The following is an 18,585-nucleotide window of genomic DNA, read 5'->3' as shown; positions in this document are numbered from 1 at the left end:
AGCTGAAAAAATTTGCAGGACGCCCGCTATTAATTTTAGCAGGACGTCCAGGAAACCTTTGCTTCCGGGTTAACCATCCGGGAATTGATCCCTACCATCCACTCTCTTCACTGCCTCGAGTAAATATCGGGGCTGAAAGCTCACCTGCTGAAAATTGGTTCGCCCTTACAATAGGGGCCATTGTGTTTGTACACTGATATTTCAAGAGCCTAATTTCAAGACATAAGTTTTCTATTACTGTTAATTAGTCAACTATGTTAACAGTGACAGTGTCACTGAGAACTACCAAAGCTAAAACCAGTTGTGGCTAGTGGATTCAAATGACAGACCACTGACTAAAATCTTTGAATGCCTGTATGTGGTGGGCAATGGAGTTTTGTTTCTGCTTTCTCTGAAATGGAGCCGACAGATGGCCAGATAACTATTGAAACTAATCACAAGTTAGCCTCAAACTCAATTTCATCTGGATTGTAAATCAAACCTTGCACTGAGTTTGCTTTATTGAGAGATATTTTTCTGACTCTGCTGTCTTTTCCCTAGAATTTCTGTTCGAGCGACTCTCTAGCACAGATGAGATCTTGGTGTGGTCGGTGTACAGTTGTCTTCTCCTGCTGACTGAGGAGAAACTTTTCTTTTCTAAGTGCCATACCATTTATGGTAAGTGAGATTGAAGATTGCTTGAGCCAACATATTTAAAAGGAGAACACAAAGTAATATCAATTTAGATGTTCGAGTAATGTTGTGTCAAACAGGAGCTTTTTACTACTTCAAAAAGGTGCTGGGCAGCTCACTGTCCCAATGTGTGACGGGCAGCTCACTGTCCCAATGTGTCGTCTTGGGCAGTCCCTCGGAGTCGAAGATGACTTGCTTCCACATTAATATGAGTTCCCAGGTGACTGATAGGTCCAATGCGGGACCTACAGTCTCTCACAGGTGGGGCAGACGGTGGTTGAAGGGTGTCGAAATCTCGACCTCAGAAAAGAATGACTCCGATACTTACAGCTCCGATGGAAGTTTCCCTTTTAATTTACTTGCTCGCAAGGGGTAGGTTTCACTCAGTCAAGGGCCAAATGAACACCTCCGCAATGGTACAGCTTCACAAGACATCCACACAGTAAAACCCAAGTTCTGGCCTCTCCCTGTGCATTGCTCTGTCTCACAGTCAGTGAACACAGACAAAGAGCCAATCACCATATCCTGGTCCTGAAATGGTATCCAGATATTTCCTTTTGTCAGGGTTATCAGAAAGCCAAACGGCCATTACTCCATGAGTCATAGGTAATGGGCTATCACCTGTCTTGTATTGTATCAGGATTATCCAATTTCCTGGTCAGTTTACCTGTTTGCTTCAAATGGATCAGGTAAAGGAAAGAGATAATGGCTAGAAGATAAGGGTGGGGTGACATGGAACTCCTGTAGTGTAGACAATAGGAGAGCACCATGGGGGGTTACTTGTCTCAGCATGACTTGTCTCCTAGCTGTCTGATAACCATCAGCCATCTAACAGCAGGTTTAGCTGTTCATAATAAGCTGGCTGCTAAAATGCAGAAAGTTCTGGAAGGGCCAGGACTCCATTTTAATCAAAAGGCACACAAATACCGTATGGTATCAGCTTAGATAAAAATACATTTCCACAAGGGACGGGTGGGTGGTGTGCTTGGGTTGTCGTGCGCTCCTTCTGCTGTTTGCGCTTGGGTTCTGCGTGCTCCCAGTGAAGAGACTCGAGATGTTCGGCGCCTTCCTGGATGCTTCTCCACTTTAAGCGGTCTTGGGCCAGAGATTCGCAGATGTCGGTGGGGATGTTGCACCTTTTCAAGGAGGCTTTGAGCGTGTCCTTGAAGCGTTTCCTCTGCCCACCAGGGGCTCGCTTGCGATGTCGGAGCTCGTGAGTAGAGCACTTGTTTTGGGAGTCTGGTATTGGGCATGTGGACGATGTGGCCCATCCATCGGAGCTGATCGAGCGTGGTCAATGCTTCGATGCTGGGGATGTGGGTCTGAGCGAGAACACGGACGGTGCACCTATTCTTGCGGAGGCGGCGTTGGTGGTACTTCTCCAGTGCGTTGAGGTGCCTGCTGTACATAGTCCATGTCCCTGAAGCATATAGGAGGGCGGGCATCACTACTGCTCTGTAGACCATGAGCTTGGTGCCGGGTTTGAGGTCTTGGTCTTCAAACACCCTCTTCCTCAGGTGACTGAAGGCTGCACAGGCACACTGAAGGCAGTGTTGGACTTCGTCATCGACGTCTGCCCTTGTTTGACAGTAGGCTCCCGAGGTGTGGAAAATGTCCAAGGCTTCGTCATGCAATATGTGTGTGTGTGTGTGTGCGTACTAGGTCCATGCAGCGGAGCCGAGTCTCCAATCGTCTTGGATCCCCTTGCCATTGGACCAAGACCGTGCACCGTCAAGCCCATGTGGTAGCTGGTGTGCAACGGCCACCCCATGTTAAAAGAAGCCACGCACAGGCATCTTCCACCTTAAAATGAAGTTCAGGACCTGGAACACAGGTGCTTCATGGACAACCTCAACAGCGACAGTCCAATGTGTGATGGGCAGCTCGCTGTCCAATGTGTGATTGGCAGAGAAGAAAAAATGTTGATTTAAGAAAAAAGGAGCTGGATAAATATCTAGCTAAGAACATGATTGAAAGTTACATGGATAAGTGTGAACATCGACAAAAAAATACCCAATGGTTTCTGTTGTGTATCTGTAAAGCATGACCCGCACCAGGGAGCGCATCCCTTGAAGTCCCAAGGGATCCCAGCATCCCTTGGGAGCACGGTATATAAGCCGGCCCCTAAGACCTGTTACTCACTCTGGAGTATCTTAATAAAGACTGAGGTCACTGTTACTTTAACCTTGCTGTGTGCAGTCTCATCTGTGTTAGGAACACAACAACTGGCGACGAGTACACTAATCCAGCGCAAAGATGCAGCAAACTGTGGGCATCCTGGAGAAGTTCTCGGAGGGTGAGGACTGGGAAGCCTATATCGAATGGCTAGACCAGTACTTTGCAGCCAACGAGCTGGACGGAGAAGGAAGCGCTGCAAAAAGGAGAGTGGTTCTACTCACGGTCTGCGGGGCACCGACCTACAGCCTCATGAAGAATCTTCTGGCTCTGGTGAAACCCACAGATAAGTCGTATGAGGAGCTGTGTACACTGGTTCGGGAGCATCTTAACCCGAGGGAGAGCGTGCTGATGGCGAGGTATCGGTTCTATACGTGCCAGCGATCTGAAGGTCAGGAAATGGCGAGCTAAGGCGACTTGCAGGACAATGTGAGTTTGATGGCTACCTGGAGCAAACGCTCAGAGACTTTTTTATACTGGGCATTGGCCACGAGACCATCCTACGAAAACTTTTGACTGTAGAGACACCGACCCTCAGTAAGGCCATTGCGCTGGTACAGGCGTTTATGTCCACCAGTGATAACACCAAACAAATCTCTCAGCACACAAGTGCTAGCAATATTCATAAATTTACTGGAACTGTGTTTGCGAGCAGAAATGTATAGGGCAGAAACCACGAGCCTGCAACTGTCAGCAGGCCTCAGGTGACCCAGGTGACTCAGAGTCCGCAACAAAGGATGAATGCAAGGCAATTCACACCTTGTTGGCGCTGTGGATGCTTCCATTCAGCCTATTCATGCCGCTTCAAAGGGTATGTTTGCAAGAGCTGTGGAACAATGGGGCACCTCCAAAGAGCTTGCAGACGAGCTGCAAGCTCTGCAAAACTGCTAACCACCACGTGGCAGAGGAAGATCGGTCCATGGTGGATCAAAGCAATTTCGATCCTCAGAGAGGAGGCAGATGCTGAAGTACACGGGGTGCACACATTTTCGACGAAATGTCCACCTATAATGCTAAACGTAAAATTGAATGGCTTACCCGTAGCCATGGAACTGGACACTGGCACTAACCAAACCATCATGAGTAAAAAGATGTTTGAAAGACTGTGGTGCAACAAGGCATTCAGACCAGCCCTGAGCCCCATCCACGCGAAACTGAGAGCATGTACCAAAGAGCTTATGTCAAGGTCACCTACGAGGGCATGATGCACAAACTGCCGCTCTGGATTGTCCTGGGGGATGGCCCCACACTGCTTGGAAGGAGCTGGCTGGGCAAAATCTGCTGGAACTGGGATGACATCCAAGTGCTATCACATGTTGATGAGGCCTCATGTACCCAGGTTCTTAACAAATCTCCTTCCCTTTTTGAGCTAGGCATTGGAAACTTTTCCGGGGCGAAGGTGCGGATCCACTTGGTCCCAGAGGCACGACCCATTCACCACAAGGCGCGAGCGGTACCTCACATGATGAGGGAGAGAGTGGAAATCGAGCTGGACAGGCTGCAACGCGAGGGCATCATCTCCCCAGTGGAATTCAGTGAGTGGGCCAGCCCAATTGTTCCAGTACTCAAAAGTGATGGCATGGTCAGGATTTGCGGCGATTATAAAGTAACTATTAATCATTTCTCGCTACAGGACCAACACCCGCTACCTAAGGCAGACGACCTTTTTGCGACGCTGGCAGGAGGCAAGACGTTTACCAAGCTCGACCTGACTTCAGCCTACATGACGCAGGAGCTGGAGGAGTCTTCGTAGGGCATCACCTGCATCAACATGCACAAGGGACTGTTCATCCACAACAGATGCCCGCACGGAATTCGGTCGGCTGCTGCGATCTTCCAAAGAAACATGGAGAGCCTACTCAAGCCAGCACCACGCACGGTGGTTTTTCAGGACGACATATTGGTCACAGGTCGGGACACCGTCGAGCACCTACAAAACCTGGAGGAGGTCCTCCAGCGACGGATCGCGTAGGGCTGCGGCTGAAGAGGTCGAAATGCGTCTTCATGGCAACAGAAGTGGAGTTTGTGGGGAGAAAGATCGCGGCGGATGTTATTCGGCCCACAGTCCCTGTCTTGGCATCTATCAGGAACGCGTCCAGGCCATAGAACATCAAGGAGCTGCAGTCGTTCCTGGGACTGCTCAACTATTTTGGTAACTTCCTACCAAGGCGCCTTCTTAGAGCCCCTACATGTGTTATTGCGTAAAGGTGAAAACTGGGTATGGGGAAAAAAAACAAGTAATTGCTTTTGAGAAAGCCAGAAACATTTTATGCTCTAACAAGCTGCTTGTATTGTATAACCCGTATAAAAGACTTGTGCTCGCATGTGATGCATCGTCATACCGAGTCGGGTGTGTATTACAACTAGCTAACGTCGCCTATGCCTCCAGGAGCTTCTCTAAGGCCGAGAGGGCCTACAGCATGATTGAGAAAGATGCATTAACGTTTGTGTTCGAGGTAAAGAAAATGCATCAGTACCTGTTTGGTCTCAAATGTGAGCTGGAAACCGATCACAAGCCCCTCACATCCCTGTTCGCTGAAAACAAGGGGATAAATATTAATGCCTCATCCCGCATTCAAAGGTGGGCACTCGCGCTATCAGTGTATAACTATACCATCCGCCACAGGCCAAACACCGGAACTGTGCGGATGCTCTCAGTCGGCTACCATTGCCCACCACGGGGATGGAAATGGCGCAGCCTGCAAACTTGTTGATGGCGGCGCAGCCGCAGACTTGTTGATGGTCAGGAAAGCGTTTGAAAATGATAACTCACCTGTCACGGCCCGCCAGATTAGGACTTGGACCAGCCAAGATCCTCTGCTGTCCCAATAAAAAACTGTGTACTGCATGGGAGCTGGGCCAACATCCCCGTTGAAATGCAAGAGCTAATCAAGCCGTTCCAGCGGCGAAAGGACGTGCTGTCCATTCAGACAGACTGCCTGTTGTGGGGTAACTGCATAGTGCTACCCAAAAAGGGCAGGGAGACGTTCATCTCTGATCTCCACAGCACACACCCGGGTGTAGTAATGATGAAAGCAATAGCCAGATCCCACGTGTGGTGGCCCGGTATCGACTCTGACTTAGAGTCCTGTGTACGGCAATGCCACGTGTGTGCTCAGTTGAGCAACGCACCCAGAGAGGCACCACTGAGTTTGTGGTCCTGGCCCTCCAGACCATGGTCGAGGATCAATGTCGACTATGCGGGCCCGTTTCTCGGTAAAATGTTCCTGGTGGTGGTGGATGCTTTTTCAAAATGAATTGAATGTGAAATAATGTCGGGAAGCACCGCCATTGCCACCATTGAAAGCCTGAGGGCCATGTTTGCCACCCACGACCTGCCTGACGTACCGATCAGTGACAATGGGCCATGTTTCACCAGTGCTGAATTTAAAGAATTCATGACCCGCAATGGGATCAAACATGTCACCTCAGCCCCGTTTAAACCAGCCTCCAATGGGCAGGCAGAGCGGGCAGTACAAACAATCATCAGAGCCTTAAACGAGTCACAGAAGGCTCACTCCAAACCCGCCTGTCCCGCGTACTGCTCAGCTACCGCACGAGACCCCACTCGCTCACAGGCTGAGCTACTCATGAAAAGGACACTTAAAACCAGACTCTCGCTGGTTCACCCCAATCTGCATGATCAGGTAGAGAGCAGGCGGCAGCAACAAAATGTAAACGATGGTCGTGCCACTGTGTCACGGGAAAATGCTCTGAATGACCCTGTGTATGTACTAAACCAAAGACATGATCCCAAGTAGATCGCGGGCACGGTGATAGCTAAAGAAGGGAATAGGGTATTTGTAGTCCAACTAGACAATGGACAAATTTGCCAAAAGCACCTGAACTAAACGAGGCTGCGGTTCACAGACTGCCCTGAACAACCCACAGCAGACACCACCTTTTGAGAGCCCACAACACACATCCAAAGGATCAACGACACCACGCTGGACCAGGAAATCGAACCCATCACGCCAAACAGCCCAGCAAGGCCAGGCTAACCCAGCAGCCCTGCAGGGTCAACAACACACCAGCCCAGCGAGGGCACAGCCAACACACCAGAACAGACATTTGTACCGAGGCGGTCCACCAGGGAAAGAAAGGCTCCCGACCGCCTCACCTTGTGAATAGTTTTCACTTTGACTTTGGGGGGAGGGGGAGTGATGTTGTGTATCTATAAAGCATACACTCACATGTTCCGCCACCAGGGAGCTCATCCACTGAAGTACCAAGGGATCCCAGCATCCCTTGGGAGCACTGTATATAAGCCGGCCCCTAAGGCATGTTACTCACTCTGGAGTGTCTTAATAAAGACTGAGGTCACTGTCATTTAACCTCCCTGTTTGCAGCCTCATCTGTGTTGGGAACACAACAGTTTCAGTTCTGTTTGATCATGGAAACTCAGCTGTGCAGTACAATTGCTCGGAGTCTAATAGCATAGATTGTAATAATGGGTTGATATCATGAAGCTTTTGTTCAATTAATTTTGGAGCTAAGGATAGATTTCACAGAATTTATTGTTGCATGTTTATCTGTGACACTTTAGCTTCATGAAATTAAATACAACTAGAAAAACCCCGGCAAAGCAAATTGTACTTGGCCTCATGCAAGAAATGGGCAAAAAACTGTATAACTTTGTAACCTTTTGCCACATATTAACCCTATTACTCCCAATACCTTGCACAACAGGAGAAGGAAATGCAGGGAATTTGAGATGCTCTCTACAAGTATACAACCAGTATTACAATATCGGAAGGCAGGTTTGAATGAAGAATGCCTAATTGATTTCATCGTATTCAGAACACCTACTATATCCAAGTTACAGCAACTGACTGTTTCATAAATGAGTACAGTGATTGCTTCTCAACTATCATTCTTAGTGATCATTTCAACTGCTGAGCTCGCTCTGTATAAAGTAATATCCTGGCACTTGGCGTGGCCACATTCATGGATACACCGCGGTAGAAATTGGTATGTGTTCTGCCTGTTTTTTGGGCATAAAATGGGTGCAATGCATACCAATTTCTGGGCACGAGGTCCTGTACATAATCTTCGCTGATGGCATAGCCGCTACCATATTGGTCATAAGAACATAAGAAATAGGAACAGGAGTAGGCCATATGGCCCCTCGAGCCTACACCACCATTCACTAAGATCGTGGCTGATCTGATCATGGACTCAGCTGCAGTTCCCCGCCCGCTCCCCATACCCCCTTATTCCCTTATCGATTAAGAAACCGTCTATTTCTGTCTTAAATTTATTCAATGTCCCAGCTCTCTGAGGCAGCGAATTCCACAGATTCACAGCCCTCTGAGAGAAGAAATGTCTCCTCATCTCTGTTTTAAATGGCGGCCTCTTATTCTAAGATCGTGCCCTCTAGTTCTAGTCTCCCCCATCAGTGGAAACATCCTCTCCGCATCCATCTTGTCAAGCCCCCTCATAATCTTATACGTTTTGATAAGATCACTTCTCATTCTTCTGAATTCCAATGAGTAGAGGCCCAACCTCCTCAACCTTTTCTCACAAGTCAACCCCCTCATCTCTGGAATCAACCGAGTGAACCTTCTCTGAACTGCCTCCAAAAGCAAGTATATCCTTTCGTAAATATAGAAACCAAAACTGCACGCAGTATTCCAGGTGTGGCCTCATCAAAACCTTCTTTAGCTGTAGTAAGACTTCCCTGCTTTTATACACCATCTCCTTTGCAATAAAGGCCAAGATACCATTGGCCTTCCTGATCATTTGCTGTACCTGCATACTATCCTTTTGTGTTTCAAGCACAAGTACCACCAGGTCCCGTTGTACTGCGGCACTTTGCAATCTTTCTCCATAGAAATAATAAATTGCTCTTTGATTTTTTTCTGCCAAAGTCCATGACCTCACACTTTCCAACATTATACTCCATCTGCCAAATTTTTACCCACTCACTTAGCCTGTCTATGTCCTTTTGCAGATTTTGTGTGTCCTCCTCACTCCTAACTTTTCCTCCCATCTTTGTATTGTCAGCAAACTTGGCTACGTTGCACTCAGTCCCTTCTTCCAAGTCGTTAATATTGATAATAAATAGTTGTTTCTCCAGTTCTACAGCCACCTAAACAGTAGTCCTTAAAGGGACCGTCGAGGAAATGGCAGGTAAAGTTTTTTTTAAATTTCCCCTTCTGTGGAGGAGCAGGAATGCAAATAGGGAATTCAGGAGAAACTTCTTTACCGAGAGGATGGTGAGAATGTGGAACTTGCTCCCACAGTGAGTGGTTGAAGAGAATAGTATAGACGCATTTAAGGGGGAGGCTAGATAACCATATGAGAGAGAAGGGAATAGAGGATTATACTGATAGATTTAGATGAGGAAAGACAGGAGGAGGCTTGAGTGGAGCATAAACGCCAGCAGGGACTGGTTGGGCCGAATGGTGTGTTTCAGTGCTGTATATCCTATGTAATCCTATGTAGTCTCTGTTCACCCTCTTTCAGCCCAGCCCAACCCCACATCTTTCCCCACTCTATCTCTCTGTCTCCCCTCCACCAGGCAGATTTCGGTCACTGCCATCTCTCTGTGCCAGTGGGGAAGGTGACATCATGGAGTGAGGGGGGTGGGGGGATGTTTAGTTGCCGTGGTGTAAAATTTAAAAGGCACAGTGTTCTCCCTGGCTGTTGAAAGCAGTGCCTGGGAGATTCAACAACCCTAAGCACAGCATGCCTCCAGGTGAAACTGTTCCACAGGCCATACATTTAACAACCCTACTCTATGATGTCCTTGCTCCTTTCAAGATTAACAGCCTCAAGTTATCTCGCCAGGCCTTTTAGATTGAGCCTATAACACCAGTTTCTGGATCAATTCTCTGGGAGTTGCTTGGAGATATCTTGTTATTTCAATACTAAAAATATCTTCAGTGTTACAGATGTAGGTCCAAGACCAAGCAGCACCTACCCACTTTTTTAAAATACAAATTGCAGGTATTGAATCCTTAGTTCGTAGCCTGAAAGAGACTATGAGGATGAACAACATTGAGGTCCAGAAGCAAGGTCTACTATTGTTTGGAGAGATTTTAAAACGGTAAGAACCTACATTGTTTGAGATTTTTGAACAAGAAGCAGAGAGTCTGTTGGAATGTTCATTTAATATAGGTTCGCCATTTCAGTATTGTAACTGCTGGCAAGGATGGTTGTAAACAAAATTAATATGCATATAATTAGCAACTAAACCTAAACCATCTACAAGGCACAAGTCAGGAGTGTGATGGAATACTCTCCACTTGCCTGGATGAATGCAGCTCCAACAACACTTGAGAAGCTCGACACCATCCAGGACAAAACAGCCCACTTGATTGGCATCCCATCCACCACCTTAAACATTCACTCTCTCCACTACCGGCGTATCGTGGCTGCAGTGTGCACTGCAGCAACTCGCCAAGGCTTTTTCGACGGCACCTCCCAAACCTGCGACCTCTACCACCTAGAAGGACAAGGGCAGCAGATGCATGGGAACACCACAATCTCTAAGTTCGCCTCCAAGTCACACACCATCCTGACTAGGAAATATAGCGCCATTACTTCATCGTCGATGGGTCAAAGTCTTGGAACTCCCTCCCTAACAGCACTATGGGAGCACCTTCACCACATGGAGTGAAAGAGTGTTGTAATCTACCACTTCACCCATCTTGTTGCTTGTTAAGTTTACAAGAAGTGGTATTGCCCACATAACCTCCAAATATACGGTGAGTGAAATTATAGAAGTGGGTTGCATCCTTTGACTAGTAATCGGAATTTGGGGTAGATCCTGAATCTGCACCATTTTTGCAATTGTAAAAATCCCACCGGAAGTGAGGGCTCGAGGAAGAAGCACCGATCCTGTAACTAGTACAGCCAACACAAGTCATGCAATGAAAAGAATACTGTACCGATGATGGAAAGTTACTGGGTTTTAGTTTATGAAAGCATAATGCCATTTGTTCAGTTTGTTTCACCCCACTAGATTCATAATTTGAGGATTTACTTTGGAAAGTTGACCTACTCTAATGATGTCTGCTTTGACACCTGGATTTTTTTTATTCCAGCCTGCTCCTGTTGTAGTATATGATATCAGAGAATGGGTACATGTCCCACCCTGCTAGGAATATGCCAATTTTGCATCATGAAGCAATTTTCATACAGGTGGGCCAGTGTGGTAGAAGCATTTGCTGCAGACTGGCTGCCACTTCAGTTAAATGTGTTGATCCTACCCACTATTTCCCACCATTCTGACCTGCATTACGCCAAACATCAAAACCCCCCATTTGAAATGGCTATCCAGGATTACTAAGTATCTTGAAGGTCATGGAAAGGACACTTTAATATAAAGCTAAGGGGCTGGATTTTCAGATCGTTGCTGCCTCTGTTTTTCACCCTGGAGGGGTGGCAATGGCGGCTGTAAGCTCATTTGGGCGGGCAGGTAAGGGCGACTGCTTTTTTTTGCGATTTATGTCTTGATGGAGTGAGTTATTTATTGGGAATGTTTTTGGTGGTATTTTTTTCTTTCTCCCCAGGCTTCTCTTGGAGTGCTCTGAGGCCGACTCTTTAGCTTGGGATTTTTGCATTTTAAGTCGGCCTAGCGCCCTAATGCCTCCCTTAGCGCTCCGTGCCACACTCAGGGCCCAGCTGCCCAATTTTGTTGAATGAGGCACAAACTTTTTCCAGGCAGTATCTGGACCGCCCCGCCGACCTTAACGCCCCAAAATCATAAAAGCCATAAATCCAGCCCATGGTATTTGTACCATTAACAGTTTTCTTTGGGGGTTTCGCCCAGCTGCCACTTGGGTTCTCTTGAGCCTTTGTGCCACTTTTGCAAATTATTTTTTTCCCTCAGCACCAATGTTCCATCTAATTTTTTTTGTGCGCAGTTGCTTTAAATTTGCTGCGCGGCGATGCTTGCGCGGGTATCTCCTGCAATGGCAGGAATCAGTGAGCGACCTGGGCGGTACCTCGTGATCCGCGCATCTTAGGGAGAACATTGCTCCACACCATTTCTGGCAACAGTTGGATTTCCCATTGGAATTTCCCTTTCTAACAGGTTTGTGCTTTGAAGAGGTGGACCAACTATGGAGAGACACTGTGCAGCTCGCAAGTATATGTTTCTGCAGAGAGACATGGATGTTTCTCATTTTGGCAGTCGATTATGCTGGTGGTGGCTCCTCTTCCTAAAGGAAACTGGGACAGCAGACTCCTGGTAGCATCCTTAAGATTTGTGAATGCTTCAGAAATATTCCAATCATAGTGTGTCATGCTTTCAGTTGCGCTGCATTAAAAATGCATGCCAGGATGATCCAGCGATGCCAAGATGCGACCAACCATTTCTGCAAGCCTTGACACTCCTTGACAGTGACCGGAGAACTGCACTCTGTGTCTTGTTCAGCAGAAAGCTGCAATGCTTTGCCATCTGCTCCAAGGATAACAGCAGGTACCAATCAGCATCGGGGCTGGCACATGCAGTGGCAGTAATGGTTGCCTGAAACTTTACTGCACCTCCTTGCAGGCATGTTGCAGTGCTGACCTCAGGGGATTGTGCCGTGGAGTGAAATGGAAGATGACCCTCCTTGCTAGTGCCTTATGCAGAACAACCTTGAATTCAACCATGAAACAATGCTGAGGTACTCGGCTGCTCTATAGGCTTGCCTGCACACATATTCCTGCACTTTGGAATCCTTTTCCTTCCTTTGTGTCTCTTTGTAAACCACAGCCCCTTCAGTTTTGGCAAAATCTGCTAATAGATTTAGAAACTATGGCTCGCCACGTCTTTCAGAATTTTTATTCCCCCTATTGTAACACTTCCCCTTAATTGTCCGCATCTCTTTAAATTAAGTTAAACAGAATTCACTGCTCCCATCACTAGCGTGCTCCCTAAAGCCATCCAAATCTGCACCTGTAACTACACTAATGACCTCAGAAACTTGGATGCAAAAAGTAGACTTCTGTTTCAGTCTGTCTGATTCCTGGCAATAACCACTTTGGCATAAACAACACCAGTATTGGAAAACTTAGGCTTGAGTGTGTCCCAACTGGCTCCTGGAATTTGCTTAGAAGTCAATTCTGTAGATCAAGCCGGAAACAACAAACCTGGAAACTGTAGACTGACTCCATGCACATGAGTATCCTGCTGTTAGTATTTTGCTTGGGTTGGGATGGCTCTGGACTGGGTTCCATATGAAGTGGTGCGGTCATATCAATGGATATCTTTTAGGCACAAAATTTAGCCCTATCATTTCAGTTCTCCTCTTGTGTACACAGGCAGAAAGGAAGAAGAACATTGAGGCCTACAGGTCTTCAAGAGGGAAAATGAATAATAAAACTGAAACCATTTTCTACAAGTTTTTTTTAATGATATTGATGGGGAATATATCACTTTGAGCTAAATTTAAATGTTAATCACAGAGATGAAATGGCTGAGTTGTAATTTGCTGCATTATCAATTCTATAACCTTTTATATTCTTACTCAAAATAGTCATAACAATTCATTTAAAATATGCAAATGAAAATATGTAATTAAACAATGTAATAAATGTGTCTTTTACAGGCAGCCTACAGGAATAAAGTTGTTTATGAATTTCACTATTTGGCATGAAGCGATTGTTGTATTACAGGAAGCAATGACCAGCTCCAGCCTTGAAGTCATGACCGAGGCAGTCAATGCTGTTGCAGCCTTCCTTCGGTAAATAGGAACAACTTCCTTGTTAGTCTAAATAACAGAGGTTTTTCTGAGTTAGGGAAAGTAAAGGAAGATTAGCTAAATTAGGTTAACTACACAAGTGCCATTTGTAGGTTTCTTTTTCATAGGAACAGGAATAGTCCATTCAGCCTCTCGAGCATGACCTGCCATTCTATTAGATCATGGCTGATCTATATATCAATTCCATTTATCCACCTTTGTTCCATATCCCTGATAGCCTTCTCTAACAAAAATAGATTAACCTCAGTCTTAAAAATTTTTATTGGCTCTGTTACGTATGTAAACATTGTAACTGTGTAAGACTTGCCACAGAGGGCGCAACTGTTCACATCAGTTTTAGTTCACAGTACTCAGTACTCAGTCTTGTGGAGTTTTTCCATACTTAACAAGCCCAGTATCCACAATCTTTTGGAGGCGAGAGCTCCAGATCTCCACTATCCTTTGTGTGAAAAAGTGTTTCTTGATTTCACTCATAAATGGCCTAGCTCTAATTTTAAGATGAGTTCCCTTTAAAATTATGAAAGGCTGAGGGGTGATCTGATAGGAGTCTTTAAAATAATGAAATATTGGCCAGGATACCGGGAATAACTCCCCTGCTCTTCTTCGAAATAGTGCCACGGGATCTTTTACGTCCACTTGAGGGGGCAGACAGGGCCTCGGTTTAACATCTCATCTGAAAGACGGCACCTCCGACAATGCAGCACTCCCTCGGAAAGATAGACAAGAAGGGAAAGGAGGTGGGGTAGCTCTGTTAATAAAGGATGATATCAGGGCAGTTGTGAGAGACGATATTGGCTCTAATGAACAACATGTTGAATCATTGTGGGTGGAGATTAGAGATAGTAAGGGGAAAAAGTCACTGGTGGGCGTAGTTTATAAGCACACAAATAATAACTTCACGGTGGGGCGGGCAATAATCAAGGGAATAATGGAGGCATGTAAAAAAGGAATGGCAGTAGTCATGGGGGATTTTAACCTACATATCGATTGGTCAACTCAAATCGCACTGGGTAGCCTGGAGGAGGAATTCATAGAATGCATACGGGATTGTTTCTTCGAACAGTATGTAACAGAACCTACAAGGGAGCAAGCTATCTTAGATCTGGTCCTGTGTAATGAGATAGGAAAAATAAACGATCTCCTAGTAAAAGATCCGAATGAGTGATCACAGTATGGTTGAATTTGTAATACAGATTGAGGGTGAGGAAGTTGTGTCAGAAATGAGCGTACTATGCTTAAACAAAGGGGACTACAGTGGGATGAGGGCAGAGTTGGCTAAAGTAGACTGGAAACACAGACTAAACGGTGGCACAATTGAGGAACAGTGGGGGACTTTTAAGGAGCTCTTTCATAGTGCGCAACAAAAATATATTCCAGTGAAAAAGAAGGGCGGTAAGAGAAGGGATAACCAGCCATGGATAACCAAGGAAATAAAGGAGAGTATCAAATCAAAGAGCAATGCGTATAAGGTGGCCAAGATTAGTGGGAAACTAGAGGATTGGGAAAATTTTAAACAGCAAAGAATGACTAAAAAAGCAATAAAGAAAGGAAAGATAGATTACGAAGATAAACTTGCGCAAAACATAAAAACAGATAGTAAAAGCTTTTACAGATATATAAAACGGAAAAGAGTGACTAAAGTAAATGTTGGTCCCTTAGAAGATGAGAAGGGGAATTTAATAATGGGAAATGTGGAAATGGCTGAGACTTTAAACAATTATTTTGCTTCAGTCTTCACAGTGGAAGACACAAAAACCATGCCAAAAATTGCTGGTCACAGGAATGTGGGAAGAGAGGACCTTGAGACAATCACTATCACTAGGGGGGTGGTGCTAGACAGGCGAATGGGACTCAAGGTAGACAAGTCCCCTGGTCCTGATGAAATGCATCCCAGGGTATTAAAAGAGATGGCGGAAGTTATAGCAGATGCATTCGAAATAATCTACCAAAATTCTCTGGACTCTGGGGAGGTACCAGCGGATTGGAAAGCAGCTAATGTAATGCCTCTGTTTATAAAAGGGGGCAGACAAAAGGCAGGTAACTATAGGCCAGTTAGTTTAACATCTGTAGTGGGGAAAATGCTTGAAAATATCATTAAGGAAGAAATAGCGGGACATCTAGATAGGAATAGTGCAATCAAGCAGACACAGCATGGATTCATGAAGGGGAAATCATGTTTAACTAATTTACTAGAATTCTTTGAGGATATAACGAGCATGGTGGATAGAGGTGTACCGATGGATGTGGTGTATTTAGATTTCCAAAAGGCATTCGATAAGGTGCCACACAAAAGGTTACTGCAGAAGATAGAGGTACGTGGAGTCAGAGGAAATGTATTAGCATGGATCGAGAATTGGCTGGCAAACAGAAAGCAGAGAGTCGGGATAAATGGGTCCTTTTCGGGTTGGAAATTGGTGGTTAGTGGTGTGCCACAGGGATCGGTGCTGGGACGACAACTGTTTACAATATACATAGATGACCTGGAAGAGGGGACAGAGTGTAGTGTAACAAAATTTGCAGATGACACAAAGATTAGTGGGAAAGCGGGTTGTGTAGAGGACACAGAGAAGCTGCAGAGATTTGGATAGGTTAAGCGAAGGGGCTAAGGTTTGGCAGATGGAATACAATGTCGGAAAGTATGAGGTCATCCACCTTGGGGAAAAAAAACAGTAAAAGGGAGTATTATTTGAATGGGGAGAAATTACAACATGCTGAGGTGCAGAGGGACCTGGGGGTCCTTGTGCATGAAACTCTTTTGGATCCTTGTGCATGAATCCCAAAAAGTTAGTTTGCAGGTGCAGCAGGTAATCAGGAAGGCGAATGAAATGTTGGCCTTCATTGCGAGAGGGATGGAGTACAAAAGCAGGGAGATCCTGCTGCAACTGTACAGGGTATTGGTTGGCCGCACCTGGAGTACTGCGTGCAGTTTTGGTCACCTTACTTAAGGAAGGATATACTGGCTTTGGAGACGATTCACTAGGCTAATTCCGGAGATGAGGGGGTTACCTTATGATGATAGATTGAGTAGACTGGGTCTTTACGCGTTGGAGTTCAGAAGGATGAGGGGTGATCTTATAGAAACATTTAAAATCATGAAAGGGATAGACAAGATAGAGGCAAAGAGGTTGTTTCCACTGGTAGGGGAGACTAGAACTAGGGGGCACAGTCTCAAAATACGGGGGAGCCAATTTAAAACCGAGTTGAGAAGGAATTTCTTCTCCCAGAGGGTTGTGAATCTGGAATTCTCTGCCCAAGGAAGCAGTTGAGGCTAGCTCATTGAATGTATTCAAGTCACAGATAGATAGATTTTTAACCAATAAGGGAATTCAGAGGGCGGGTAAGTGGAGCTGAGTCCACGGCCAGATCAGCCATGATCTTATTGAATGGCGGAGCAGGCTTGAGGGGCTAGATGGCCTAATCGTGTTCCTAATTCTTATGTTCTTATGTTCCCTCAGCACTGCACTGGAGTGTCAGCCAAGATATTTGTGCTCAAGTCCTTGGAGTGGGACTTGAACTCACAACCTTCTGACTGAGAGGTGAGAGTGCTGCCCATTGAGCCACAGCTGACAGAAATGACATCATCAGAGTGGCAGACCCGAAGGAGAACAGGAGGGGGGGACCATTTGCAAGCCGACAGCGGCCCTTGCGAGTTCTGTGTATGTGGAATGAGCACTCCTCTTGGATTCACATCAAACTTAAAAAAAAAAGAAACTACCTTTTTTGGTAGTGGCCTCTTGCTAGGCTGCATCCATGTCGGAAAAACTGAGCAGAGCAGGCCTAATGACTGCTCTGCTCAAGGCAGCCCAATTTTCTTGGGTCCTAAACCAGGCGTTGGACTTCTCGTTGGGTCTCAAGGGCTCTGATGTCTTCAGTATGTATACAGATTTTTTTTTTACAGAATACAATGGGAGAATACATTAAACATAGTGTACTTACTAGTCTTAGTTCCTCTGATGAAATATTTATACATGAGACACTTTAGAAGAATACATGTATGAGGACGGAGCAAGAGAAATAAATATAATGTGATAGATTACCGTTAGTAGGGAAGAGGTTACCTCCATGTACGATTCCTCAAATGAGCTAATGATGGATTATAATAATTGCATATTATTATAGATGATTTTACTGTTTCAGAATTACAATATTTCAGATTAAAATTGTGCCAACTAGATATACAGTGAGCCTGCATTTAACTAACTGTATTCTGGTACATAGGGAATCCACATAGTATGAGGTGGGTGGATTGTAGTATTATTAATAATGTTTTAAAAAATTACTCAGGAAGGACCACCTGGCTGTACCTGTACAGTACCAGGAACTGCAACAACTCATTGAAGCCATGTTAATGCGCTGTGCAGATCTTCCTATGCCTTCGATGATGAGAAGCAATACCGACACTATCAGGAGTAAAGAGGTAATGCGACATATTTAAAAAATTTGTATTGATATTATTCTACACTTGTGCATTATGTATTATAGATACATAGGAGTCAATATTAACCCACCGCCACCCCCCATGGTGGGTGGGAGAGGGTCGGGTGGGGATTAAGAATCGCAAAATGTGACCCAAACCCGCTGCGTACGCTGCCGCCATTTTTACGGCGGTGGGTTGCGTGGTGTGCCTGTGTCCCATCTTAGAGAGTGGCCTTCTGGTTCTTGGAACTTCTCACACAACAGCTGAAACCACAAATAAAGATTCTCAACTATAGGGGACCCAACCTTTTATATGATAAATCCAATAACAGCTGTAGAAGTCACGTGATCCAATGTCACGTGATCAGTTGTCATGTGGCCAAAACATCACGTGATCAAAATTCCAGGAATGCCTCCAACCAGAGTTGGTAACCCTCCCCCACCAGTACGTCATGAGCTGCTAACGGCCTCCTACCCACCCCACACCACTTCAAGCATTAGTAGCTGCATCACACGGAAGGAGGGGGTCCCGGACAGGTGTCTTCAGGACATTAGTCCTCCAAATTTGGCTGGGATCTCCAGACACTCCAACCCTGCAGCAGATACCTCACCCTATGCAGTCTGG

At 45.8% G+C, this 18,585-nt stretch overlaps 1 protein-coding gene across 8 annotated transcripts in view; it reads left to right on the top strand.

The window, feature by feature from the left end:
- The window catches only part of LOC139229953 (meiosis inhibitor protein 1), a 193,995-nt gene that overhangs the window by 56,680 nt on the left and 118,730 nt on the right, over nucleotides 1-18,585 (top strand). For all 8 annotated transcript variants that reach the window (XM_070861627.1, XM_070861624.1, XM_070861628.1 and 5 more), the window contains 4 exons: nucleotides 541-657; nucleotides 9,799-9,898; nucleotides 13,392-13,526; nucleotides 17,829-17,961. In XM_070861627.1, the coding sequence (XP_070717728.1) occupies nucleotides 541-657; nucleotides 9,799-9,898; nucleotides 13,392-13,526; nucleotides 17,829-17,961 (485 nt within the window). The remainder of the gene's footprint in view (nucleotides 1-540; nucleotides 658-9,798; nucleotides 9,899-13,391; nucleotides 13,527-17,828; nucleotides 17,962-18,585) is intronic.

The sequence above is a fragment of the Pristiophorus japonicus genome, chromosome 19, assembly GCF_044704955.1.
Source record: "Pristiophorus japonicus isolate sPriJap1 chromosome 19, sPriJap1.hap1, whole genome shotgun sequence".
In the NCBI taxonomy this organism is placed as follows: Eukaryota; Metazoa; Chordata; class Chondrichthyes; family Pristiophoridae; genus Pristiophorus; species Pristiophorus japonicus.
This window is presented reverse-complemented; position numbering and strand designations above follow the sequence as displayed.